The sequence below is a fragment of the Haliotis cracherodii genome, unplaced genomic scaffold (genome assembly GCF_022045235.1).
Source record: "Haliotis cracherodii isolate W230 unplaced genomic scaffold, xgHalCrac1.p SCAF_3, whole genome shotgun sequence".
Classification (NCBI taxonomy): domain Eukaryota; kingdom Metazoa; phylum Mollusca; class Gastropoda; order Lepetellida; family Haliotidae; genus Haliotis; species Haliotis cracherodii.
In genome coordinates this window covers 66438363-66465798 of record NW_027266286.1, presented here as the reverse complement: position 1 = coordinate 66465798, position 27436 = coordinate 66438363, and the positions used below count along the sequence as shown (strand labels likewise).

At 41.0% G+C, this 27436-nt stretch overlaps 2 protein-coding genes across 14 annotated transcripts in view; one reads left to right on the top strand and one right to left on the bottom strand.

The window, feature by feature from the left end:
- The window catches only part of LOC139473859 (uncharacterized), a 122732-nt gene extending 113815 nt beyond the window's left edge, over positions 1 to 8917 (top strand). For all 11 annotated transcript variants that reach the window (XM_071256631.1, XM_071256633.1, XM_071256632.1 and 8 more), the window contains 6 exons: positions 498 to 682; positions 1292 to 1394; positions 2018 to 2179; positions 2812 to 3029; positions 3537 to 3745; positions 4033 to 8917. In XM_071256631.1, coding sequence (XP_071112732.1) covers positions 498 to 682; positions 1292 to 1394; positions 2018 to 2179; positions 2812 to 3029; positions 3537 to 3745; positions 4033 to 4181 — 1026 coding nt within the window. In that variant the 3' untranslated portion in view covers positions 4182 to 8917. The remainder of the gene's footprint in view (positions 1 to 497; positions 683 to 1291; positions 1395 to 2017; positions 2180 to 2811; positions 3030 to 3536; positions 3746 to 4032) is intronic.
- A 2150-nt stretch (positions 8918 to 11067) lies between these two features.
- On the bottom strand, positions 11068 to 23595 carry LOC139473912 (protein arginine N-methyltransferase 3-like). 3 transcript variants are annotated; one of them, XM_071256717.1, is made up of 12 exons: positions 23510 to 23595; positions 21544 to 21806; positions 20374 to 20476; positions 20093 to 20264; positions 18136 to 18280; positions 17402 to 17589; positions 16466 to 16538; positions 15006 to 15111; positions 13943 to 14130; positions 13068 to 13205; positions 12339 to 12426; positions 11068 to 11190 (listed from the first exon to the last, which is right to left on the bottom strand). In XM_071256717.1, exons 1-12 carry the CDS (start codon positions 23544 to 23546, stop codon positions 11081 to 11083), a joined length of 1611 nt encoding a protein of 536 aa, XP_071112818.1. In that variant the 5' UTR covers positions 23547 to 23595; the 3' UTR covers positions 11068 to 11080. The 3 variants fall into 3 exon arrangements, with proteins under 3 accessions (XP_071112818.1, XP_071112817.1, XP_071112819.1); XM_071256716.1 differs by lacking the exon at positions 23510 to 23595 and adding an exon at positions 23168 to 23487; XM_071256718.1 differs by lacking the exon at positions 23510 to 23595 and adding an exon at positions 23168 to 23487 and having other exon boundaries at positions 12339 to 12404.
- Positions 23596 to 27436: the final 3841 nt, after the last annotated feature.

Genomic DNA, 27436 nt, shown 5'->3' with positions numbered 1-27436 from the left:
TGGGTCCTGGTTGTCTGGGGAAGATAGTGACCAGTCCTGGTTCATGGTACAGTGCCCTCTGGACAAGGGGAAGTAACCCACAAGTTAGATACATAAAGCTAAAATCTATATGACAGAATGAGTTTCAATTTACAACACAGGCCATGTAAATATAGCTGGAATTTGGCTGACTGCAGAGAAAAATGACACTTAATTATTCATTCAGATATAACAATATATTGTTAAGAAAACATTCAGAAGCAAAGGTTGGCAATGCTTTTAGGGACATATTCATCCCTATCAACATAATTTTCACCATCACCAATATTTTGAAGGAATTTTGGGACATTTCTCAAACCAATAAAAAAGTAGAATTTAATTTTGGTATTTTGGAAGATGAGTAATTTGTATCTACCTACAGAATGTCATAATTTAAGCTCTGCCTGACCCTGGTCTGGTGCCAGATATTGTCAGACATCTTTGGCGTGTGTACATCAGTTGTATTGTGGGTACTACAGGACAGCCGAGAGAGTCTGTACAGCGTGTACAGTGATGCTGGAGAGATCAACTTCGGGAAGATCCCTGCTACCGGGGAGATACTGTTCGGGCTGGACTACAACTACAAGACTGGTGCCTTGGAAATCCACATCAAGCAGTGCAAGGATATCGCACCGGTCGACACGAAAAGGAATCGTTCAGATCCGTGAGTTACCGCTCAGTAATATCTTGATTTATACACTACTCAAACTCAAATGGCAACTGCAAAATCTGAATACTTATATATGATTTGGGTGAGAAATATTGGGTATTTCCCTTAATCACATGGAAAGGGAAGACAAAGACGTATATGTGTCTTTGGGGGAGACAACCCTGATAGCAGTCAGACGTTGAGCCAACTTTAGACTCGGGTTTTTTGGGATGCTAGTATGCTATATTTTGCCCACAATCAGAGCGGCATATTTTTCAATCGGTCAATAAGTTAGTGAACATATTGTTTTCAATTTCTGGGAAATAATTACTCGTGTTGGGATTTCTGAATAAACAATAGTTCTTTTTTTCTGGGGTACTGTTTGAACCTTGTAATAAGACATTAATTAAACACTTACTCCTATATTTTCCCTTGAAAATAAATTCTGAAATGCTACCTGACATGGTAACAACGTTGGGCCAACATATGAAAACTGACTGCGACACTGCCAACCATTACCAATGTTGGGCCAATGTCTGAATGCTATCTGGGAACTACTTCATTATCTGGTCAGATGTAGATTATCAGTGATGAAGGGGAGACAACTCTGGTGACATGTTGTAGGTACGTGAAGACCTACCTGCTGCCAGACAAGACGCGGAGTGGGAAGAGGAAAACAAAGATCAAGAAGCACACCCTCAGCCCCACATTTGATGAAGTGTTGAGAGTAGGTTGCCTTGCCTATCAGTTGCTGAAATATATCTCCAAATACATAGATTGAGACTAAACTGTCATTCTAAGTTGTCGTGTTGTAAGAAATAAAAATATATTGATATAATTAATACAAATTGATAAAACCCACTTGTTTTCTAAGAGTCCTAAGGGATTGAGGAATTGATTTTTTTTTTACTTTGTTCAGAAAAAGTGTTTGAAATATAATTTACCCTTCCCCAAAATAATGTTTGCAGACATACAGGGCCCACTTGCAAAAAGCAATCTTAGCACTGTAACTATCATGAATGTGTCTCATGAATATGGGAATGACCATCATTGTGGTGCTAAGATAGCTTTGTGCATGTGGACCAAGGATATCCTGAATAAAATCTGTTGGTCTTGAAGCAATGACCCCAAAAATAATCTCATTAATGTAATAACTACTAACTAAAAGTCCCAGTGCTAATGAAGATTCAAGACCATGAATAAACATCGTCCAGAAACTTATACATCATGTTAATGGAGTTCAAATTAAGAAAGTTTTGCTGTGTGCTACAATCATCAGTTAGACATATTCTGTTCTTAATGATTTACAGTATGTGTTGCTATGTTACAGTATGTGTTGCTATGTTACAGTATGTCATCTCAAAGAGCGAAGTAGAGAACAGGGCATTGTGGGTAACAGTGTGGCACAATGACCGATTTGGCAGGAACGACTTCCTTGGTGAAGTGATGATTCCCATGGACTGCTACAAGTTTGGCGACGCCTCTCTCAAGTGGTACCCCCTCCAGGACAGGGTAAATCAACTTACTTGTACAAACTAGGCGACGCTTTACCAACTGGTATTGCAATATGTCGTAGGGCATTGTTTGTTTGTAAAATAAAGAACTTGGTTTACAAAAGAAGAATGAATACTACCATCCATAATACTTGCAGAAATTCTGTACAAATAGACCCGTTAAGATCTGGGTTAGGATAGATCTTCAACAACCCATGCTTGCTGTAAAAGGCGACTATGCTTGTCATAAGAGGCGACTAACAGGATTGGATAGTTAGGCTTGCTGACTTGGTTGATGCATGTCCTGGTATCCCAATTGCGTGGATCGATGCTCATGATGTCAATCACTGGATTGTTGGATCCAGACTCAATTATTTACGGACTGCCATCATATAGCTGGAATATTGCTGGGTGTGAGGCGTTAAAAAACAAACAAAAACAAAAATCTGTACATATACTGCTAGTCCACCATACAACTTTCATTTATGAGGAGCAGTGGGGTAGCCATGTTCCCGTATCACCTGGTTCAGTTGAGTATAGTGCAAGGAGAGCAATCTTTATGTCTCGTATTGAGTTGGGATATTCTAATAGTGTATCTCATATATATGTGAGTAAATATAACTGACAGAGTTATGCCCCTTGTTTTTGCAGTTGGAAGCTCCTGGTGCCCAGCCAGTGTCCTACAAGGGTGACCTTGTCCTGTCAGTAAAGTTTGTCACAGCCGAGAACCTTGATAACGACGGTTCTCGGAAGGGCAAGTCTAAGAAGGGCAAGGCGCCACCTCGAGGAGAACTACAGGTGCTCGTGAAGGAGGCCAAGAATCTGACAGCCGTGCGGTCTAATGGCTCCTCAGACCCCTTCTGCAAAGCGTACGTACAATTGGAATATAATTTTCTGTTATCTGGTTGTGCAGGCCAGAAAAACAAGTATGTGACGTCTTAATGCACAATGGTTTTCTCAATATTAGGTAGGCGTATAATCGAATAATATTTCGTGCATTAAATTGCTAGGGAGCAGCTGATCAGTTATGTTTAAATATAGAAAAGACACTATAAAAGGAGTGAGTGAGTGGTTTTATGCCGCTTTTAGCAATATTCCAACTTTATCACGGCGTGGGGACATCACAACATCACAACGGGGGACTTCACACACACTAAAAAGGAAACTAATACTGATACAAGATAACATCAGGTCAATGTTTTTTTCTTGATAACATCAGTCATTGGCAAAGCAAATCCAGAATACTTCATATTTTTCAACAAGGGGTTTGACAGGGTTGAGAAAGTGATTAAAGATATGGTTGTCACTAGTTATTGATGTTTGGGAGATATTTTGTGTTGGTATGAGGGCTTCACTGAATGTTGTGTGTTGTTCAGCTACCTTCTGCCCGAGAAGAACAAGAGTAACAAGCAGAAGTCTGCGGTGGTGAAGCGGAACTGCAATCCCACGTGGAACCACGTGTTCCTGTTCGAGGACGTCAGTCTGGAGGAAATGAAGGACCGCAGCCTGGAACTGACTGTCTGGGACTATGACAAGATCACCAGCAACGACTTCCTGGGCGGCGTCAGACTCAACATAGGAACAGGTATGACCAATTTGTTGCATCTTATAGTTCCTGAGGTAGGCTCAACACATGCGCTCAGGAAGGTAGATTACCGAATAGCTGTAAGATTGCTGATGTGGCGTTAAACAATAATCATGCATTCACTCACTCAGAATATAGACTTGAAAAGGCTTTTTACTGTTAAAATCTTATTTTTGAGGATCAGAAAAAGGTTTTATTTGATGAATATTTATTAGTTTCACAATGAATGATAGTCATTAGGTAAACAACCTTTCCAAATCCAGCTAAAACAATGTTTCTGTCTGCAGGGGTAGCATCAGGCAAGACTGTGGAGTGGATGGACGCACGAGGGGAAGAGATAGCTATATGGCAGTCCTCAATCGACCGACCCAACTGCTGGAATGATGGAACCATCGGTCTCCGGGCAACCATGGGCAAGAGTGAGATACGCAAATAACGCCTGGTGGACCTAGCTAATCACATCATTCATAGTGGTGTGTCTGTAAATACATGGATTGGTCACGTACTTTAAGTATGCTGTTTACATGGACGTTTTGACAGATTATTGTGAGACGTTTGGCCTTGCCCTTGTTCTGCCTTGTATCATGAAGCCAACTCTAGACATGGCTGCCCTGGATATCTGTCGTTTCTACCTGTGACAGGGTGAGCCCAGCGTCTGTGTTGTAGGCAACACCAGCTGTAAACTGTAGTTCTGTAGACAGTCGAGACTAGATCAACTCACTCCCATCGGAGTCTAAATCAGAATAGTTCACCATTTCATTAGTTATAAAGAGACTTGCACAGACCTCATATTCAGGGCCATACAACAGACCATTCTGTTCACGTGGGTCTCAAGCTGTGGAACAGTCCATTCTGTTCACATGGGGAATCAAGCTGTGGAACAGTCCGTTCTGTTCACATGGGGAAATCAAGCCATGGAACAGTCCATTCTGTTCACGTGGGGAAATCAAGCCATGGAACAGTCCATTCTGTTCACCTGGGGGAAATCAACCCTTGGAACAGTCCATTCTGTTCACATGGGGAATCAAGCCTTGGAACAGTCCATTCTATTATATGGGGGAATAAAGCCAAAGAAGCATCCATTATAAACATAGCATGCACGGTGTGTCTGTGGACGAGATGAATGGACAGCACCGTAGGTCCTTTGCCTGGAGCCGATACAGGGGAAGTTGTGCTGTAGCTTGTTTGCCAACAAGGACATGGAGCAAGAGGTGGTCCTGATGTTTTTGGCTGTCCTCTATCAGACATTGACCTGGGTACATTTGTTTTGTTTGTAGTGTATATTACAGTCCTATGTTATTCATTAGTAAAGTATATCAATGTAAGTGCTAGTGACAGCCGCTGAACATGAGAGACAAATGCTACAAATAATATTTTGTGGTTTACAGTTTGTAACAAGCTAATGAATGTGGTGTGAGCCCATTACCTGTAACAATATATTTGTATATCTGAAAACGGTCAATCTGCTCCAGATGGAGGTTATGTAATGTCTATTCAGTAACAAATGTTCACGTCAGTCGGAGGAGTGTTTGTTTGTGTTGCAGTAGCCAGAATCTTTGCCACACATTTGACCGTAATCATTTTAAAAACCTGTTTATTGTATTTTATACTCAACAGATGGTCATGAATATTTGGTAAATTTTATTTATGTTTATTTAATTTCGGGTAGTTGACTTTAGGCTCCTTTCTTTTGACCCATAAACAAACATACGAAGGTTAGAGTTATAACTTTCCCACGTTCCCCAAATACACCAGTATTGGAAGATGGCTGTGATGTCGGTCAGTGGCTTGTGGACAAGATGTTTAGCAGCACTCTAAAATGCTAGAAATAACTACCGGTAGAATTTGTTTAGGTTTAGAAATAATTGATGTCATTCATGAAGATACATAGCTGGCAGATGGACTGAAAGTAATCCTAGAGCTCTGCTTTGTGTGGTAGGATTCAGCTTGGCTCATATTGTAGCAGGTCCTGAGAGAACGCTTTTCCCACCCACGGTGTGGGGCGTTGGTCACATGGTCGACCTCCAGTCAGTTGGATCCAGACTTGATTACTAAAGCTGCCATGTAGCTGTTGGGCTTTCTGACTGTAGCATCCATGAATGAGTGAGTGAGTGAGTTGGGTTTAATGCCGCTTTTAACAGTATTCCAGTTATATCGCAGCGTGTCAGCTTAATGTGGGAGGAAAGCCCGAAGTGATGCAGGTCTCAGACGTTTACCACTTCGGTGAAACCCACAAGCATGGGTATAGTGCTGACAAACCTAGAAACATAATGGGGGTGAACTGGGATTCGAACCCACAATCATAGGTTTCTGGCGTGTCCAGCGACGCAACTCTGCACAGCGAATCGCAGCGCCTTAGACGACTGGGCCACCCGTGCCCCCTGTAGCATCCATGGACTCGCTCACTCTACATCAGTGCATCAAGGACCTGTGCATTTGCACTGCAGTGTTTGAACTAAGGTTGGTTATACCTTGGAAGATAGTGCACACAGACACATTAACGGCGTAGTGCTCGTTCAGTGATTTCCTTCAACCTTTCTGGAAAATATACATATGTTTACTAATATATGAAATTGTATGAGATGACAGTTGAATCATGGGGCACCTGCTTCATGTGGCAGTTGTGTTACAATGTGTACCAGGACATGACAGATAGTGTAGGATATAAACATTTCAAGACTAACAACTGTAGGATACGGGAAATGTATGTCGAGCTGCTGTGAGTCTGTGTCTCTGTGCAATTGTATGATATTCATGTCTCAAGCCTAACAATTGCTTCACTGGAACTGTATGAACTGTGCATGTCTCAAGCCAAGCCGATGTGAGTCGTTGGAAGCGTGCATGTCTCAAGCCAAGCCGATGTGAGTCATTGGAAGTGTGAATGTCTCAAGCCAAGCCGATGTGAGTCGTTGAAAGCGTGCATGTCTCAAGCCAAGCCGATGTGAGTCGTTGGAAGTGTGCGTGTCTCAAGCCAAGCCGATGTGAGTCTTTGGAAGTGTGCATGTCTCAAGCCAAGCCGATGTGAGTCATTGGAAGCGTGCATGTCTCAAGCCAAGCCGATGTGAGTCATTGGAAGTGTGCATGTCTCAAGCCAAGCCGACGTGAGTCATTGGAAGTGTGCATGTCTCAAGCCAAGCTGATGTGAGTCATTGGAAGCATGCATGTCTCAAGCCAAGCCGATGTGAGTCATTGGAAGTGTGCATGTCTCAAGCCAAGCCGACGTGAGTCATTGGAAGTGTGCATGTCTCAAGCCAAGCTGATGTGAGTCATTGGAAGCATGCATGTCTCAAGCCAAGCCGATGTGAGTCATTGGAAGTGTGCATGTCTCAAGCCAAGCCGACGTGAGTCATTGGAAGTGTGCATGTCTCAAGCCAAGCCGATGTGAGTCATTGGAAGTGTGCATGTGCCAAACCAAACCTCTTTTAGTCTTTTGAAGTGAGCATGTCTCAAGCCAAGTGGCTGTGAGTCGTTGGAAGTGTGCATGTCTCAAGCCAAGCCGACGTGAGTCATTGGAAGTGTGCATGTCTCAAGCCAAGCCGCTGTGTATGACAATTGTATATAGATTCTCCTAATGTCTGTCTTTATATTTTCACACATCCAGAGCTTTCTATCTGTCTTACTGTACAGTTTATACTTGTTGAAGTTTATACCTTTTTTAATATATATTTTGTCTTTCTATACATATTGTACAAATCTGTTTCCTTTCCAATATGTTATCCTTGGCTGGAACCAAGATGTATATGTCAGTTAACTTCAGAATTAGTTTGGGTCATAAGATTTGTTTTGTTGTGTCATCTATATCTAGGTTCTATGCATCCACATTTGTCATGATACCAATTCTTCAAGCAGGGAGACCACTGACAAAATCATTTCACAGAAGACTTGTCTGTATCAATGAATGGTGTGTAATAACATCCTATAGTGAGATGAGCAATGTTCTACATTGTTGCTGTATCTTCTTGGAACAAACACACCATCTAAAGGATATTGACTGTATACAACAATGTTAATAAATCATCAGTCTTGTTAGACCAGATCTTACTCCGACACAATACCTCTCAGCGTCAGCATCTGAAGCCACCTACACAGACGGTTAGGTGAGGTGGCCATTAAGCGAACTTAGACCACCCAATCAAAATGAAGGAAGCGTGGGGGTTCTTGGGCCAATCAGATGTCAGCTTTCTAAAACAATCTGTCTTCATTTGTTTACTGTCTTAATTCAGAAATTTCTATCTCTGCCAAAGAAGAACATCACAGAACTCAAATATCCTCGCCAGAGTAAGCCTTTTGGGTGTAGATGTAGCGGCACTCGCCAACACCAGGACGTGTATCATATCCACAACAATGTAACAGCGTGGCATTATTTTTGTGTGCCAGCAGGTTTCCTTGGTTATTGTTGTTTTTTATATACAAAAGTCAAATTTGGATCTCTGATTGCTGGGTCCTCAAGTCGTCATGCGGGGCGATGGGGTAGCCTAGTGGTTAAAGCGTTTGCTTGTCACACCGAAAACCTGGGTTCGATTCCCCACATGGGTACAATGTGTAAAACCCCCTGCTGTGACATTGCTGGAATATTGCGTAAAACCATACTCACTCAAGTCTTAATGCAGAGAGGTATTGTGTTGGGAGTGAAATATTTGATTTGAATGAGATTGATGTATTGTTAGAGCACAGCTAGAAGCCCTGATCCATGAGGCACTCATCATTGGGGTCGTGTGTGGTACAATCCTATCCCAATAATGTTGTCCAACCAATACTCTTTATATAACAGTGACGCTCAATCTACCTCAGGATTGACACAGACTTCTGGGCTGTGGGTTTGAGTGGAAAGTGCCGTTTGCGCCAACTGTACACTGTATACACAGATAATCTTTTCAGGGAACTCGAGTACTTGGCTGTGCTCTAAGAGAGATAGAGGACTTGTGACAGTACTTTATCAGGATAAAAGGAACAGTTGCAAGAACAAAGGACTCGGCTTTGCCTTATGTTGTTCTTGCAACATACCTTATATATCTCGATAAAGCACTTGATCATATAATTATCATAGATTATTATATCAATAAGCCAATCAGATAAACGTATCACAATCTGATAAATATGCAAATGAGGTCACCAAGGAAGAACTACTTTTGATCTCCATAAATCAATTCCACGTCTGCTTGCCTAGGAAACTATTGAAACTATTGACTTACATTCCCAGTAAGTTTAGATAGAGATTTTCTGATGTGTGGGGGACTATGAAGACAAAAGTGTCTGCAAATCATTTGGCACTGCATAATATATACTGTTTCTAAAGCTACTTCATCGAGCGAAATTACATCTTAAACGTTTAGTATTTAAAGAATGACATTATGTGATATAGAGATTTATACCCTCATGTGTTTCCGAATGGTAAATATCCAATATTAGGGATATCCTATATACAATATAATATATAGAGGATTCATCACGAGTGTTTTTTAATATGGCAAATATCAACCGAGTCTTAGTTAATCGGTATTTGCCGAGCCTTTGATAAATGATAAATATTTCTCTATGTCCCTTGTCCTCTATCTGTTATTGAACTATACAGAAGCTGGTAATGGGACTTTTAACCAAACTGTGATATACATTTGTAGACGATTTATCTTATTGTCAGTGCTAGTGATTGGTCTTTTATATTGGTGACCTTGCCCTTTAATCATTTTATAGAATTGATGTTTTGAATCCTATTTCTTACCATCGAAACATGGTTTATTACTGTAGGGTAGAGACATATTAGTGGCCATTAATTTTGGATTTTTGCAGAACCAGAAATAAAACCTACTTGATCTGAAGTGTACATTGATGAATGTCAAATCTTCTGTTTAATTTCTCAAGAGCATACAATTTACAATCTATGAATGGAACGTTAAATCTTCCATGTAGACATTTTCAGTTTATTGCCTCCTGCCACAAACATAAATCTACAAAACAAGAAATTAAACGCAGGAAGAACTAAGATGTTTCAGTGAATTATCTTAATATACGTCTGGGTCTGTTTCACAAAGCCATCGTTAAACGACGTCCATAATTCCTATACTTTAACATAGATTTACGGCAGTCGGAACACCACAGGTGCATTGTTGGACGGGCCAATTCAGATACTAGTATATCACTGGGCAATATATTCATCTGTTTTCAGACTGGTACAAGTTGTGCGAGCAGATCATACAATGAAATCCCATGTACATTGAAAAGTTTCCTTAGTTACTTGACAATCATCCTGGGTCCGACAAACTCCGACTGATGCTCATCCTGTCCATGTCTGTTGCTTGGGAACTACTTTTGTTTGGACTACTTTTTGAGTAGCCGTTGCAGAAATTCCGTGTTTCACTCTTTGATGCTTCTCCATCGTGAATCATGTGTAAATACTGGCATGTCAGTAGATGATGAAGTATGCAACAATTCACTATGGAAATACTCATGTTACGATATACGATTACCTTGCTATTGTAATTTCAGATCAAATCGACTTGCCAATGTATTTCAAATATTATCTTTGTATATAAACATATATAAATATATGGTTGGGTTTTATTGCAAACAATATAAATAATACTTTTGTTTCTTATTATGTACTAGGTGCAATCTCTTATACAATTTTCACTCATTTCTCATTAAATACTGATCTAAACAGCAGAGTTCTGTATTTCTTGTCCAAATGGACTGTTTTGTTTGTTGTTTATATCGCACTCAGCAATATTCCAGCTGTATGAAGACGGCCTGTAAAATATTAAGTTTGGACGAAACAATTCAGTGATTGACAAGAGCATCTATCCACACAATTGAGATATGATGATATACAATCAGTCACCGAGCCTGACCGCCTGATCCTGCTAGTCACCCCTTACGACAAGCATGGATTGCTGGGGACCTATATTCTTACCCAGAATCCCCTCAGATCAAAAGTGACAAGTTGTACCACTGGGCTCCCCCAAGCTGACACAATCGGCCAGGTTTGTTGGTTTGTTGGTTTGTTGTTTAACGCCGCACTCAGCAATATTGCAGCTATATTACGGCGGTCTGTAAATAATCGAGTCTGGACCAGACAATCAAGTGATTGATATCATGAGCACCGATCCATGCAATTGGGATCGATGACATGCATCAACCAAGTCAGCGAGACTGACCACCCGATCCCATTAGTCGCCTTTTACGACAAGCATAGTCACCTTTTACGGCAAGCATGGGTTGCTGAAGACCTATTCTACCCTGGAATCTTCACGGGTTACCGGCCAGGTACAACTGAGGTGAAGTGTCACCTGGCGGCATCAATGACATAACAACACTACTCCTGTAGGTAAGATATAGGATTTATTCCATGATGTATCTGTGTGTGACACCAGCCACATCGATCGTAATGACAAGACTCCGGGGATCCTTTCGGTTCTTCTTACAGACGACCTTGCCCTCTAGCTTCTCTCCTGCAATCAACAATGGGTGAGTCAGTGAGGCTGTTAGCAAGGGAGGGAGTGAATGTTGTTCAAGCTGCAGTCAGCAAAATTCCAGCATTACAAATGCGTGTCAGGTCTTTGATAAGATCAATCACCTGATGAATGGGCAAGATGTAGCCCTTAATGAAACATTATATAGATCCATAAAAAGTTTCATGTCTTTCTATATGAATGGGGCCTAATCAAATCTGTGCCAGGCAATCTGGTAGTGAGGGTGCACGCACGCACCTTCCCCTGAATACCCTGGGTTTAACGCCGCTTTTAACAGCATTCCAGTTATATCACGGCGTGTCAGCTTAATGTGGGAGGAAAGCCCGAAGTGATGCAGGTCTCAGACGTTTACCACTTCGGTGAAACCCACGAGCACGGGTATGGTGCTGACAAACCTAGAAACATAATTGGGGCGAACCGGGATTCGAACCCACAATCATAGGTTTCTGGCGTGCCCAAGGGAAGCAACTCTGCACAGCAAATCGCGGCGCCTTAGACTACTGGGCCACCTGTGCCCCCTACTACTTAGCAGAAATCTCAAGAGCACATGTCAGAATTCAAAGAAGTCGATCAGACAAAAACCTATAGTACACATTCTTAGGTCATAAAAGGGTGCGATTTGAAGGTAAATAACTGAAAAAAATTGAATTTGTGAAGGTGTCCCAAATCCTGTGTACCAAAAAGGGGTTGGTAATCTCAGTAGTTGATAAGCATGAGTATGTTGACTGGGCATGCTACTCAAGGGACACATGGTTACCACACCATCCTTATCAGTAGACTCTTACATCAAGCATTGACTAACCCTGACCTATTCTTCCCCTGAACCCACACAGGAGGTTCTCAGCCTTATAACAGTAACTGTGCGTTATCAGATTTATAAACTGTCAGTGAAGGTGTGTCTTGGTATACTTGTCCTTGCTTAAATTAAAACCTTGACAGTTAACCCCAGGCCATCACCCTTGTGTTATTCCCTGGAGTCTGATGGGGGACATAAATCTTGTACAATTCTTGGATAGGTCTTATCCTTCAAAATAAAAGGTGCTGATGAACAAAAAGAATTCTGTCTTGCACAATTTATGGATGAAGCAGCAGTTGATCATGAGAGTTCACACAGACTTCCGTCTCACCTTTCCTGACAGTCCTGGGCTTGTCCAGGAGAAACACGGTCTGCTTCCAGTGGGTGGCCGGACTCCCTGGCGATGTAGAAAAGCTCACCTGGAATACATCACAACAAACGTGAAGCTCACCTGGCAACATGTCACAACCAGCAAACTTCAGGGAATCAGACAAACTACAACGCTACTAACAATGACCAAAACAATGTCAAACTAACTATCTGAATAATTCGAACATAAAAAAATTAACTTGAATAATTTTATATCTACTATAATATACTACTCAACTACTGATAAGGACATTAAGACATTTCATATTTTTACAAAACTCAGTATGTAAACTTGTTTACTTATGTTCACTTTAACTTGACCAATAGCAGAAATGCTCCATTTCCTTGGGAACCTTTGAGAAATATTTTCTTGACAACTTATCCAAGAAATTTGTTTCATTCAGCTCCAATCTTGACATTCAGAATATTCCTAAAAAGATTTGAGTAGTATAATTTAATAAGTCTATCTACTAGTTTACCAGTTTTATTCATTCTAGCCAAATGAAGTACAGTGTCTGTATATCTTGCCAAAGAAATGTAAAGATAATTTTTTTAAGCCGTGAGTCAAAATTGGACCACTTATAATATCACCAATGACAAGTCTTCATATCTTATACACTATCATGATACAACACATCTGTCTGCTGGCCCTTACTGAGGATAAAGTGAATTGTGTTACTCTCACACCCACCTTTGTATCACAACCCTTCTCAAAGAAGATGTCGAAGTAGCCCACTATCGCGGACAGGCAGCCATCATGTGTGCATGTCAGACAAAAGGGCGACTCAAACTGAAGGTCATCAAGGCGACATCTGCAGGCATCTAACTCCTGTATCAATTAAAGGATGAAAACTAGGTCACCACGTTTCTTCAATAGACATATGCATGTAATTATATGTGATAGTTAGTGAGTGAGTATAGTTTTACGCCAATAGTTATATTCCAGCAATATCACGACGGTGGACACAAAACATGCCCCATCAAAGGGTCAAGTGCATGAACATCTTTAATGCTTCTGTAATATGACCACAAACTAAACAGTCAGTTGAAGCATTCATCCCTGTTCAGAGACACTGTAGTCTCTATACACTGCCAGTGATCATAAATAGAGATTATTATACGAGTATGTGTGTCATACCGGTTTTACGAAGCGAGGGTCAAAATTCTTGTTTTTCCCAAGCGATTCATTCTATCCTTACGTCACACAGGGATGAGAAGAGATATTTTCCTTTTCAGCTGAAACGTCTTTGCAATGGAGCGTGGTCCATTATTTGGGGATGTTTATGGGGGAAGCCATCAGATTTTAACAAATTTGTGTTCACTAAAATTCGCTGAAATTTGCAGATCCGCGGAAGATTCTCATCCCTGGTCACCACAAAACTTGAAAGATGTCGACGATGCCGTCTGGATGACAGAAACACTGGTAGGCAAGAAGTGATACTCACATTAGTGCACATACAATTTTTATGACCTCGGTTATTTCTAACCCTGTGGGTAATAAACAGTGCTAGTTGTCCAACAGCACAGTGCTCGTATTGGGAGCTGTCAGGACTCTCTGAGCCTCACCTTGACAACACATGGCTGGGTGATACTTCCGCCATCCTCGACCAGCTCCACAATGGCCTCATGTATCACCTCCGCCTTCATACAGGACATCTTGAAACCATACACATCATCCCAGAAACTGATGTGCTTGCCATGCAGGTCAAGGTCACCTGACCCTACGAGGGATAGCGTGCATCGGTCAGGAAACACTGCAACATGGGAAGGGAGATAATAACACCTTAGCATTACTAAGGGAGATAATCACACCCTATTGCTATTGCTAATGCCACACAACGATCTCACTACAGATCACGTAAGAAAGAACCAACCAATGAGCACGAAGTCGACACTAGCCAATCAGAAAGCAGTTTTCTCGAGCTTTATGGCAACAGTTTCAAAACTGGCGATTCAACTAAAGAAAGTTTTGGAATGTATAAGATTGTATGGTTGTACTCCCCTTGAGCTGTGGAAAGTCTCTTCTGTTTGCAATGTTTATCGCATCAAAGCGAGAGATAGATGATGATTGTGAAGGAATCGGTTGTGCCGCCCTTAGCTGTCATTTGGAATGCCTCATGTTAACCTTTTCAAGCTTTATTATTTGAAAACACAGTCGGACATTCACTTCTGCATTCTGATAAGCGATGCTCTGATTGGTTGGATGAAAGGTGATTCTGATTTTAACTGTAATGCAATGTCCTCATCATGCTCATATTTATGTTTTGTTTTGTTTATTTGTTGTTTAATGCTGTTCTCAGCAATATTCCAGCTATATGATGGAGTCTGTAAATAATCATGTCTGGACCAGACAATTCAGTGATTGACATCATAAGCATCGATCCACGCAATTGGGATACAATGACATGCATCAACAAAGTCAGCAAGTCTGACCACATGATCCCGTTAGTCACCTCTTACGACAAGCATAGTCACCTTTTACGGCAAGCACGGGTTGCTGAAGACCTATCCTACCCTGGACCTTCATGTGTAGTGTATTGGTAGCGCACTGAGAACAAATTTCTATGAACTTGCAGTCTGTGTGTGATGCAGAACAGCCAATGCAAGCATAGACAGCCAGAAGCACTACCTATTCCATCCTCCTTCAGATAGGTGTCTCTAGCGTACAGCACTGTGTCCAGCATAGACTCAAACAGCAGGAAGTACCCCATCCACTCCGACACAATGATATCCACCTGTCAACAGAGTAATACTCAAGTCAGTGTCAGGTGGTCCTGGACCAGGTCACAATTAGGGTTAAAAACTCTAAAGATAGATTATCCTTTACTGCAAACCAGATGTGTGACATTTTGACTAAATGTTATAACTCATTCAGCAGCTTGACAAGATACTCATTTTCACAAGTGAAACAGAACCACGGTTTCCAGTTTCTTGTGTCAGACAAACTCCAAATTGTGGACACAACCAGGCTTCCAGCTGACACCTCCACCAGTCAAGCTGCTGCCACACAGTCCAGCTGCTTCCACCACCGTCAAGCTGCTGCCACACAGTCAAGCTGCTGCCACACAGTCAAGCTGCTGCCACACAGTCAAGCTGCTTCCACCACAGTCAAGCTGCTTCCACACAGTCAAGTTGCTTCCACCACAGTCAAGTTGCTTCCACAGTCAAGCTGCTTCCACACAGTCAAGTTGCTTCCACCACAGTCAAGCTGCTTCCACACAGTCAAGCTGCTTCCACACAGTCAAGTTGCTTCCACCACAGTCAAGCTGCTGCCACAGTCAAGCTGCTTCCACCACAGTCAAGTTGCTTCCACACAGTCAAGATGCTTCCACACAGTCAAGCTGCTTCCACACAGTCAAGCTGCTTCCACAGTCAAGCTGCTTCCACAGTCAAGTTGCTTCCACAGTCAAGTTGCTTCCACACAGTCAAGCTGCTTCCACACAGTCAAGCTGCTGCCACAGTCAAGCTGCTTCCACAGTCAAGTTGCTGCCACAGTCAAGCTGCTTCCACAGTCAAGCTGCTTCCACAGTCAAGTTGCTTCCACAGTCAAGCTGCTTCCACACAGTCAAGTTGCTTCCACACAGTCAAGATGTCGTCCACCACAGTCAAGTTGCTTCCACACAGTCAAGTTGCTTCCACACAGTCAAGCTGCTTCCACAGTCAAGCTGCTGCCACACAGTTGAGCTGCTTCCACCACAGTCAAGCTGCTTCCACCACAGTCAAGTTGCTTCCACACAGTCAAGTTGCTTCCACCACAGTCAAGCTGCTTCCACACAGTCAAGCTGCTTCCACCACAGTCAAGCTGCTTCCACCACAGTCAAGCTGCTTCCACACAGTCAAGCTGCTTCCACCACTGTCAAGCTGCTTCCACCACAGTCAAGCTGCTTCCACCACAGTCAAGCTGCTTCCACAGTCAAGTTGCTTCCACCACAGTCAAGCTGCTTCCACACCAGTCAAGATGTCGTCCACACAGTCAAGTTGCTTCCACACCAGTCAAGATGTCTTCCACACCAGTCAAGATGTCTTCCACACCAATAAAGTTGTCTTCCACACCAGCCAAGATGTCTTCCATCATGGCGTACTACTTACCTTGTCGACGGGCAGCTTCACATCTTCAAGTTTGCCTTTCAACAATGTCACCTTGTCACTGAGATCATTCTCCCTAACAAACAGAAAATGATTTTTGCTAAATCATGCTATTGGTATGTAATGAATATGCTGATATAAATAATTTGATATGAATATTAAGTCAAAACAAAAACATTCTTTGTTCTCAGGCCATCTTGCGGTTGTAACTCCCCCTACCAATCAGTGAAAAGAAAATGCCTGAGAATTAACGTTCTTGTTTATTTAAGCCTTAGGCTAAACAATTAATGAGATAATCATCCACATCATTTCATCTATCAGCATACCAGTACTTATTTTCAAGGTTAACACTATAGCAAAATTGGTCACTTTTGCACTTGTTTGCTTGAAACTGAGTCTGATAAATCCAAATCATAAACAGAAAACAATGAAGCAGGGGATTTTAAGGGATCATAAAGTGATGAGTCATCTACACATGCCTTACGGTAAAATACTACTAAATCTACACAGCCTCGCATCAATATGACATTTTAAATTCCTTGTTGTTTCCACAATCAAATCTTGGTTCATGTAACACAATTACGACACTAATGAGTGAGTGAGTGAGTTGGGTTTAAAGCCGTTTTTAACATCATTCCAGTCATATCATGGCGTGTCAGCTTAATGTGGGAGTGAAGCCTGAAGTGATGCAGGTCTCAGACGTTTACCACTTCGGTGAAACACACGAGCATGGGTATGGTGCTGACAAACCTAGAAACATAATCGAGGCGAACTGGGATTCGAACCCACAATCATAGGTTTCTGTCACGCCCAAGGGACGCAACTCTGCACAGCAAATCGCGGTGCCTTAGACGACTGGGCCACCCGTGCCCCCATGACTCTAATGATGCTGAGGCCATCTTGCAGGACAATTGAGAGCTCAATTTTGTCAACCCATACCTAACTATGTCCATAGCTTGATAAATGATTTCTGACTGGTCAACCCCGATGACAAGTCTGGCACCAGCCCGTGCTGCGAACATGGACAAGATGCCTGTCCCACAGCCCACGTCCAGGACAACTTTGTCAGCAAACAAGTCTTTGTTCTTTAGCATCAGGTCTCGGTAGCTCTCAGTACGTACCTTGTCCTGAAGAACAAATGTGACATTTTACAATCAGTACTCCGCAGAGAGCCGAGCATGATGTTTGGTCTGATCTGTTGACAAGGGAATAGTGCCTCATCTGTGGTACATAAAAGTCATCATCATCATCAGCAGCAGCAGCAGCAGCAGCAGTATTAGCACAGTTAATCTTCACATCATTGAAAGACCACCTTGTGGGCTTTGTGAGTGAATGTTTAACGCCTCACACTTAGCAATATTCCAGCTATACAATGGCGGTCTGTAAATAAACGAGTCTGGATCAAACAATCCAGTGATAGATATCATGAGCATTGATCTATGCAATTGGGATAGTGCGTGTGTGCATGCATTTTCAGGCCTCCATCAACAGCACCAAATGAATGTCACAATGGAGGACAACAAGAACCCCCCCTCAAATGTTACACAGGAGGGAGGATCAAACCTAAGAACAACCTCTAGGCCGCAAAACTGGCCTCATCAAAAATGATGTAGGTGATATAATCGTGAAACTAAAGATAAACAATAACTCCCCGCCCTGATCCCACATCCAACCTTCAACATCTCCTGGTGAATCCCGAAGTGAGAGTACGACGAGAAGTAGGCCTCATCTTCATCAGCCTTCAGACTCTGTATAGAGGGTGCCGAGTGTGTGACCTTCACCTCTGATTCAGTGGACATTAAGGTCTTCATAAATGACCTGCAATAGTTTGTGAAGTATTTGTAATCAAACAGTACCAGTACTTACCTTTTACAGACAATCTTGTATCCACCAGTTTCGACAGGACTGACAGACTGACATGCGCGAAGTCAAAGAAGTAACAGACTGACGTATTATACAGTCCCTTCTGTATTCCACAGCCAAAAAATACACATTCTCTGGTAATTCTTTTGTAAATTCTGCAGCCAAACGTTGATAATTCTGCATACAATTCTGCAAACTTCTAAGCTTAGTTTTCACGAATATCATAGTTTTGCGCCTGATTCACTTGTGACAGGCATTTTTATGATAAACTTATCCACAGCTAGAATAACTTATTGAAGTGAATCTGGAGATGATAAGTGTAAACAAACAGACATGCACTTTCGACTCTCATGTTAAAATTCTTCAGTGTATTTCACAAATTCTGCATCATGAGTTCTGCACAAAATAATATTTTCTGCAAAAATAGACACATTTCTGCACCAAGAGGGCATTTCTGCAAAATATTCTGCGACAGCGGAATTGCAGCGGGGATGATTTGACAACTTTACCGATAACCTATATTTCACAAAAACATAGATTTGACCCTAAATACTTCGTTAGAAATGGCTTTCTTCATCCTTCATGTGTTTGAAAATTTGGCCCGCCAAGTATAAACAATATGTTTTCTGAAGTGTACGGTATGTGTGTTGTTTAAACGTCATACTCAGCAATATTCCAGCTGTATGACAAGGGTCTGTCAATAACCGGGTCTGGACCAGACAATCCAGTGACTGATATTGTGAGCAAGGATCAACGCCCTTGGTGAGTAATGACACACAACATTTCCTGAACTGGAAATGGAACCTGCTTGTCCAATCATCTAAAGAGGAGACACTGAGGCCACAGGTGTTTGAGCATGTCGCTTGGAAACTCAGTCGTCATTGTAGGGCCTATTATGGTACATTCTAAAACCAAAATTGATAATTTTAAAAAGATGAGACAAGATTGTTGAATTAAAATAAATCATTAGATTTTGTTGCTCTTTTATGAAAATTGTATCCTATGCAATAAAAAAAGGAGAAAATATTCCTACTTTCACTTTGGTTGATATGTTGAAAAATAAATCATATACAGAGTAAGGTCTTCTTAAGGTTCATAATCAACAAGTTTCAAAGTGTTTTCAAAGTATGGTTATATATAGGCAAGTCCTGTTATTCAGACAGGGCTGGTTGCATAATGCTATGTCGGATTAACGAGTATGTACAAACGATATATACACGTCATATACAAAATGTTATATTGTTCGCGGAATATGTTTTCTAATCATGCAACCTCTAAAGCTCAACACAAAACTAAGGTGACAGGCTGCATGACTGATACAAAATACTTTAAATGAATGTCGCCAGTTTGGAACGAGTCTCGCAAACCTCAAGAAAGCTGCTTTCTTAGTGGCTAATGTCGACTTCATTGGTCAGTCAAAGTTTACAAAAGGTCGTTCTGACATGACCGGTAATGGGATGTCCTCAGCGGTAGCAAGAACTTGTATCTGATTTTAATGAGATTGAGTTAATCTAAGTTTTTAAGTGTTTTCAAAGTATGGTTATATACTCTGAATGTGAGATCATTTCACAACAAAGTATCAAGCTCAATGACTTCTGAAACCTCAAGGGACAATGAATCACCCAGTCCTGACCAAATCGCAATGGAGTCCGGCTTTGACATACATGGTACATCCAGATGCGAACATTCTCCAAGAACTCAACAATTCCTCTTTATTTGAATCCTTAACATCACAAATTAATCACAACTTCTTTCTATGCGACAGACCTCACTTTCTCCAAGTCTGCGACTGCTCTTCTCAGTTCTTCTTCAGCCTGCTTGGCCCGAACCTCAGCTGTCATAGCTCTCTGTTCTAGCTCTGGGGTGCCACATGTGGCTGAAGTTGTCTCCCTTTGATCTGTATCACGCTGTATAGAACTGGTTTCCACGGACTCTATATCTGTAAATAACAGTGAGACTAGTCCTCAATACATTGATGCATCACAGTAAATCTTACTTAATATGTTATATTAATTTAACCATATAAAACACAATCCAGGACTACCTACCGTACTGTAACAGTAGATCATCAGGGTCTGACGGCTGCATGAAGTCATCACTGGCCCAGGGGACTGGTAAAGTCAAACTGCTCAGAGACGACGGACTTGGCTTCTGAAAACACAACATCAAAACATCATTTTAACATATGACATGTTATTCTGACACTGAAGGTTGAAAAAACATTTAAAAATTTACAAAAGCTCTACATTGTCTTCTCTTAATGCCTGTGTGTGTAACAAGGCCTGGAGTACATACGTCCGTGACATTATTGAACACATGACTCCACACTATCACCGTGATCATGTCATCATTGACACAGGCCTGTACATACAAACCTGTCAAGGTTCATCAGCATCCTCTTTTACCGGTGAAATAAGGCTTGGACCGGTAATTCATGTGACTGCCAGTCCCTGTGGACTGGCAAATAAAGTACCTTATAAATCTTTGTAGTTGAACAAAACACCGGTGATATTCACATAAGTACATTTTTCAAACAAAGTCAACTTGTCTGTTACCATCAGGGTTTCCCCTTGTATATTTCTAGGTTAAATATCCATTTGTAGCAACTGTCTTGAAATATTAAAAAAAGAGAGAGAAAATTGTGATTGATGTTTGTGTGAATGACGTATAGATCTAATTAAGTTACTTCAGAGATGACATCTTTGCACTGAACATGTTCAAAGAATCAAAACCAAATAATTTACATACATTTTTTTATTTGTTGAAAGCAGGGACTGGCAAAAATTAGGGGGGACTGGGTTTTCTTTTAGAGTTGCAATCAAAGTGCTAGGTCGACTAGATTCAAAAGTTTACACCGACTTAGATCATGCAGTCTTAGCCAGTGTGAGTGAGTGAGTTTGGTTTTACGCCGCCTTTAGCAATATTCCAGCAATATCATGGCAGGGGACACCAGAAATGGGCTTCACACATTGTACCCATGTAGGGATTCGAACCGGGGTCTTCGGCGTGACGAGCAAACGCTTTAACCACTTGGCTACCCGACCGCCCCAAAAGCGTCATAGAGACTGGCAAAGGACAGGCATACAGTGCTCTAAACCTTTCAAACAGGCAAATTTGTGGGGGTTTTAGTAGTGAGAATGGGCAGGGATGATTATCTAGCAAATACTTTATTACCGCCTAATCTTGATGGAACATCAGAAAGTCACTAAATCATTTACCTGTTTTCTGATATAGTTGATCATCTTGATGTACCCAATACAGTCAAGGCTGAAGCGTCGAGCAATCTGCAGGATATCCAACTGGTGTGAGTCCTGGCAGTGACGGAACGCCTCATCGACACCCTGGAGGATACCATCACAGAACAAGCACCTGACTGGCCCATTCAGCATCTCCATTCCCTCTTCCTCTTCCTCATCCCACATGCCATCATCCTCTTCATCGTCCAACTCTGGACACCTGGTCCCAATTGTGTTTTCAGTATCTGTAAATATGTTTTACTAATTGTGTGTCGGTTGTAGATATGTAGACATTTCTACAATCCATCTTTACGAATTTTCGGTGAGGTAATCAGTTTTCAGGCATCTTGAAAATTCACTCTGTTGGTGCATGGATAAGAGGGGGAAAATGGCACAGCACCAATATCATAAAAAGTCGCACTTCTTCCAAAGAATCCAGCGAGTAGCATTTCTAGGTTAGTATCAAGACATACAGTAAATGGTTTGTTTATTTTATGATAATGAGGACTGAGATTGGCTAACTACTGAGTATACATAAGGCTCATACAGTTATGGAACACTGACATTCAAGCTTTTCGTTGGGTTATTAGCCAGGTCTGTCAATATGTTTTTTTAAATCCAGCGTACTACGTATTAGTTGTGAGACCTAAAATGCAGTACGAACATCACAAATTTTCCAACACGATTTATTTTCACAACCAACAAATAAAATAAATTATGGCTGACATGAATTCTTCTCGGTCCTTGTCACAAATCCATCACTGTGATAAATCACAATTAAACATTCATGGTAAATAACTGTTATCATTAACAAGTACATGTCACTTTGAACAAATTCAGGGCTCCTCAAATTATTTTGGTAATTTTCAAGGCTTTCAAAGGTTGACACTGAACATGCTGAAAATTAAAGCTTTTCAAGAGGGACAAGCCTGTATCATCATTAATGGAATTGAGTGGATTTAATTAGCAAACATGAAATGATCGTTATCTTCTTGGGCCAACATTTTGGATAGAATAAGGATTCTCTGACGTCTCTCATCTCACACCGACCACTCAGACCTCTGCTCTGGTATGTATTCAAGAACTTACAAACTTATAAACAATCTACACAAAATCCCAAAGGCCAAGATCAGTGATGTACTCAAAGCATTATGAGACTTCCTGCATGTTGTGTTATCAATGTTTTGGGTCAGAGTCTAAAGCCATATCAAGGAAATGACGATAAATAGGACTTCATTGTACATGTGTACCCTAATGGTAAAAGCCAGGATATACATGTGAACTATCTTCTGTTGGGCATTTCGAAAATGTATCACTAGTGCCTATATCACGTTGGTTGGTTTGTTTGTTGTTTACACCACACTCAGCAATATTCCTGCCACATGACCGCAGTCTGTAAATAATCGAGTCTGGACCAGGCAATCCAGTGATTGATGTCATGCGCATCAATCCATGCAATGGGGATACGATGACATGCATCAACCAAGTCAGCGAGCCTGACCACCCGATCCCGTTAGTCGCCTTTTACGACAAGCATATAGTCGCCTTTTACGGCAAGCATGGGTTGCTGAAGACCTATTCTACCCCGGATCTTCAGGGTGTATACCTTGACTGGTTTTCGCACGATCCGGTTCTGTAGACAATCGCCTGGTGTACATAACGAAATATGTAAACGTGCTTAATCATAAGAAATCATGTCTGTCTGTGTATTGCATTTTGACGGAGGGAACAGCATTGCCTTGCCGTGAGGGTGACAGCGACACAAACGGGCACTCAATGTAGAGCAAGCCATATTACTATCTACAAAAAGCGTAGCGTGTGTTACTTGCTCAAACACAGATGTGTAATACATGAGTAAACATAACTTGTCTAAAATACGTCATTAAGAATCATTAACAATGCCATCGGTAAATATTTGGCACTGATTTGGACACACGTGTTCCCTTACCACCGGAAGCCATGGTTGTTGACAAGGTGAAGGTCATAATTTGTTTTTAAGGTCAAGGCTGAAGGAGTTGAGGCGAGAAACGTCATCTGTCTTCCAGCCGAAATGATGTCGGCCGAAGAACCAGACAATCATGACAGTGATCATTTCGTGTTTATGGGTACAAAGCCTGAGTATGTTCAAGGGCGTTTCATCAATATCCACACCTATTTTACGGAGAGAAAGTTCGCTTTGAGGGAATTCGAGGCCATACCCAATTTTGAGTCAACAACAATTTCACGGAAACATTTGGTTGTTAAATATTGTCATTATTTCTCAATGCCAAGTGAATTTGAGATTGGGAGCATGATGGGTCAAATGACTTGCATAGGATGTGTTGGCGACATTTTCATTGCCCAGTACGTCACCAGCGACAAACACGCACGGTTTGTAAAATTTGTTGTGATAGACCCACGCTCCAAGCAAGTGACAGCATTCGAAGATACCCATCATTTCTTTCACCGCGACTCTGCAACAGTTTCACCTCTTGAATGCCTCCTCAGCCCAGACCAGATGGTGTGTCTGCTCCGACTCCCTCAATCAATTCTCAGCCCAAAGAAATGGTCAAAACTTCTCATTTGTAAGAAGGCACAGGAACAAGATCCTGTAGGACATCAAAATCCCCTCATTGGAACATCACCAAGCAGTTTCAGAGATCGAAAATTCCAGCTTATGTCTTTCGATCCTAAGCACCCTTGCAAATTACTGACAGTATTACTAGATAGCTACTGCTCCAAATGTAAGTTCAGTATGCACGATTTTCATGTTAGGAAAGACGTGTTGCAATGTTCAAGAAAGCTGTATCTGACAAAACAGGAGAAGGAGACTGGTTCCGATTCAGATAGTGAGGACGAGGAGTTGAGATACCTCTTCCTTCAAGATTGTTCCATGACATACTGTCGAAGTGGAGACACCATTCTCATTTCTTGCACAGTAATAGACAATATGTCAAATAAATTCTTGAATGTGTATTTTTTCAATTCAACAACTTTGAAGCTCGTAGGCAGTGAAGAATTCAGCTTGAGCTCATTTCAATTGAAAAAACATGAAATGCTTGTGCCAGTCTTTTCTGTCTGTGATTCAAAAGTGACATTCTGGTTAATGGAACGAGAACAAGCTGAATTCACTCTAATATATACATGCAATGTACCAAAACCAATTAATCTGAAGTCATTTTGTCGATCAGTTATTAACCAAACCATAGCAATGAACATGTATAGTCAGTCTACTTTACCCTTGCCACCTTCCTTAATCAAATATGTACACTTTTCTCAGATTGAATGAAAATTCAGTTTAATTTGTGCAGGCTTGTAGCCAGAATATGTCCATGAAATCAGGCGAACACATTTGTATGCAAGTGGAAGAATTAAGGAACAAACAGTAGCAGATTGAAAGTAATAAGTTTCTTATACCAAACTTTAAATATTTGACCTAGCCAGTCAAAAATGATGCAAGTTTGGTTATATTTTTATTTCCATTCTAGTAGAATCAATACTGAGTGAGTGAGTGAGTTGGGTTTAATGCCACCTTTAACAGTATTCCAGTTCTCAATGCTTTTATTTTGCTACAAATTGGAAATTATTAACACTGGCAGAAAATGTAAACAAAAACATTATTGTCATGTTCAAGCCGGAATAGCTACAAACTATATGAACAACTGAAATAAAGTTTTCACAAGTCCTTCAGACTTTATAAAACAATTCTGAGGCTGTACTATGTACATTGTTAAGTTAACAGCTTGTTTTTATCTTCCAACTGAATTAGGCCACACTTTATTTTATGTTTCGCAGATTTATTCCACTTTTTCCACACAAGGTTGGGACCCGTGAAGATCCGGGGTAGTATAGGTCTTCAGCCACCCATGCTTGCCGTAAAAGGTGACTATGCTTGTCGTTAAAGGCAACTAAAAGGATCTGGTGGTCAGGCTCGCTGACTTGGTTGATGCATGTCATCGTATCCTAATTGCGTGGATTGATGCTCATGATGTCAATCACTGGATTGTCTGGTCCAGACTTGATTATTTACATACCGCCGTCATATATCTGGAATATTGCTGAGTGCGGTGTTAAAAAACAAACAACACACAAGGTTGGTTGAAATAAAAAGAAATAGCTTTGTCAATCATTTATTTGTTTATATGAAGTCATTTTGCAATGGAGTTAAAATTGCAGCTGGTTTCTTGAATCACTGATAATGATGTAGACATGGAACTTAAATGTGACGTTATTTTGCCACTTACTAGTGGGAGGCATAATAAAAATATATATTTTTGTTTGTTTTACTTTTTCCCCCACCTGCTTTTCAGTAGGGGCGGCGGACCCATGAAACAAAGTAGAAAATGTGTGGCCTTAGCTTGATAAACATATTTGCGTCCATGTGAACACCTCTAATGTTGTTCCTCTTGGAGGAGGTGGTACAGAATTTGCCGCGGTGTTGCTGTGCAGGTATGCATCCTTGGGCACGCCAAAAACCTGTGATTGTGGGTTCTTATCCTGGTATGTCCCGATTATTTATAGGTTTGTCAGCATCATATCTGTTTGTGGGTTTATAACTAGAAAACTGTTTAAAGCGGTGTTAAACCCAATTCACTCACTCCAATGGCTGAAAGTCATTTGTATCAATGCTTTTAAGCCTACTGCCACCTTTGACTATTATATTGTAGGTATATTCCTATGTCGTAATAACCTCCTGGGTATGAGGTTTTCCTTTTTCCTTGTAAGACCTGAGTAGCAAATGAAATTTGGACTTGGTGTTTCAAACGTACAATGTTCTAAAATCGAAGACAAGAAAATGAAACTTTTCTATTATGGATGACAGGAATGAAACCTGCAATCTCACATAACGTGTTAAGTTTTGTAACCCACTGTGTTTTCCCACTGAACCACTGGAGCAGGTGATAATTTCCGTCCAATTTTACATGTCATGACTTCAAATGATGCACAGGAATCACACATGTTGAGACGCCCAACGCTAACACCGTATTCGTGCGTGCGTGATTCCCGTGCACCCTTTCGAGTTGGGTTGATTGGTTCAACTGTGTCATATGGCCCTGTGACGCAGGGGTAGCATTATGCAGATGGCTGTTTCAATGAATGCTCGTTCCACCCGTGAGGAACAGGTCTTGTTGTTGATGAAATATAGTGATAGCTTAATAGATTTTTTATTCATGCACCGATTGTCTTTAAATGTAATATCCAGTTATGTATGACTGTTTAATAATCTCATACCAACTTTGACTGGAGTAGGTCCGATAGTTTTTCAGATATTGTAAAAAATGTCAGTACCTTAAATGACCTTCCAGACTATAAAGTAACTTTCAATTTGAATAGTAAAATATTTTCACTTAACCCATGTTCAAATGTTCTCGGGATTTCAAATAGAAACGTTAAAAAAAAAAGGAACTGGGCAACTTTTTCAGGAATGCTCATCTCGCAATGTGAATACAAGTGACCTACACAGTATGTTCTATGTATAAAGGATATCTTTTCATCATAAAATTTGTTTGATTTTGCAATTGTGGAATTCTCGAAATACATACATTTTATTATTTACTATAAACTTTCAATTTCAAATTAAATATATAATATATCAACCTTTTATCAAAGGAGTGTGATGTGGTAGTATATATATTGTAACTATTTTTCAGCTGATTTTAGAGGCAGCAAATCAAATACTCATAGAATATTATAAGCATGCCCACAGCAGCTCGTAATTTAGAGTTACCTCCCTTAGTTTAGTCTTCCAGAAATAACTTGATTGTTTGAGATGTTCAGCAAGGGAGCAGTCTCTTGAAGCCTGGCTGTATTGTTATAAGTTCAAGACAAGGGCAGTTCGAGGCCTTCTATTACCAGACTTGCCCAGTGATACCTATTGCGGAAAACATCGACTTAT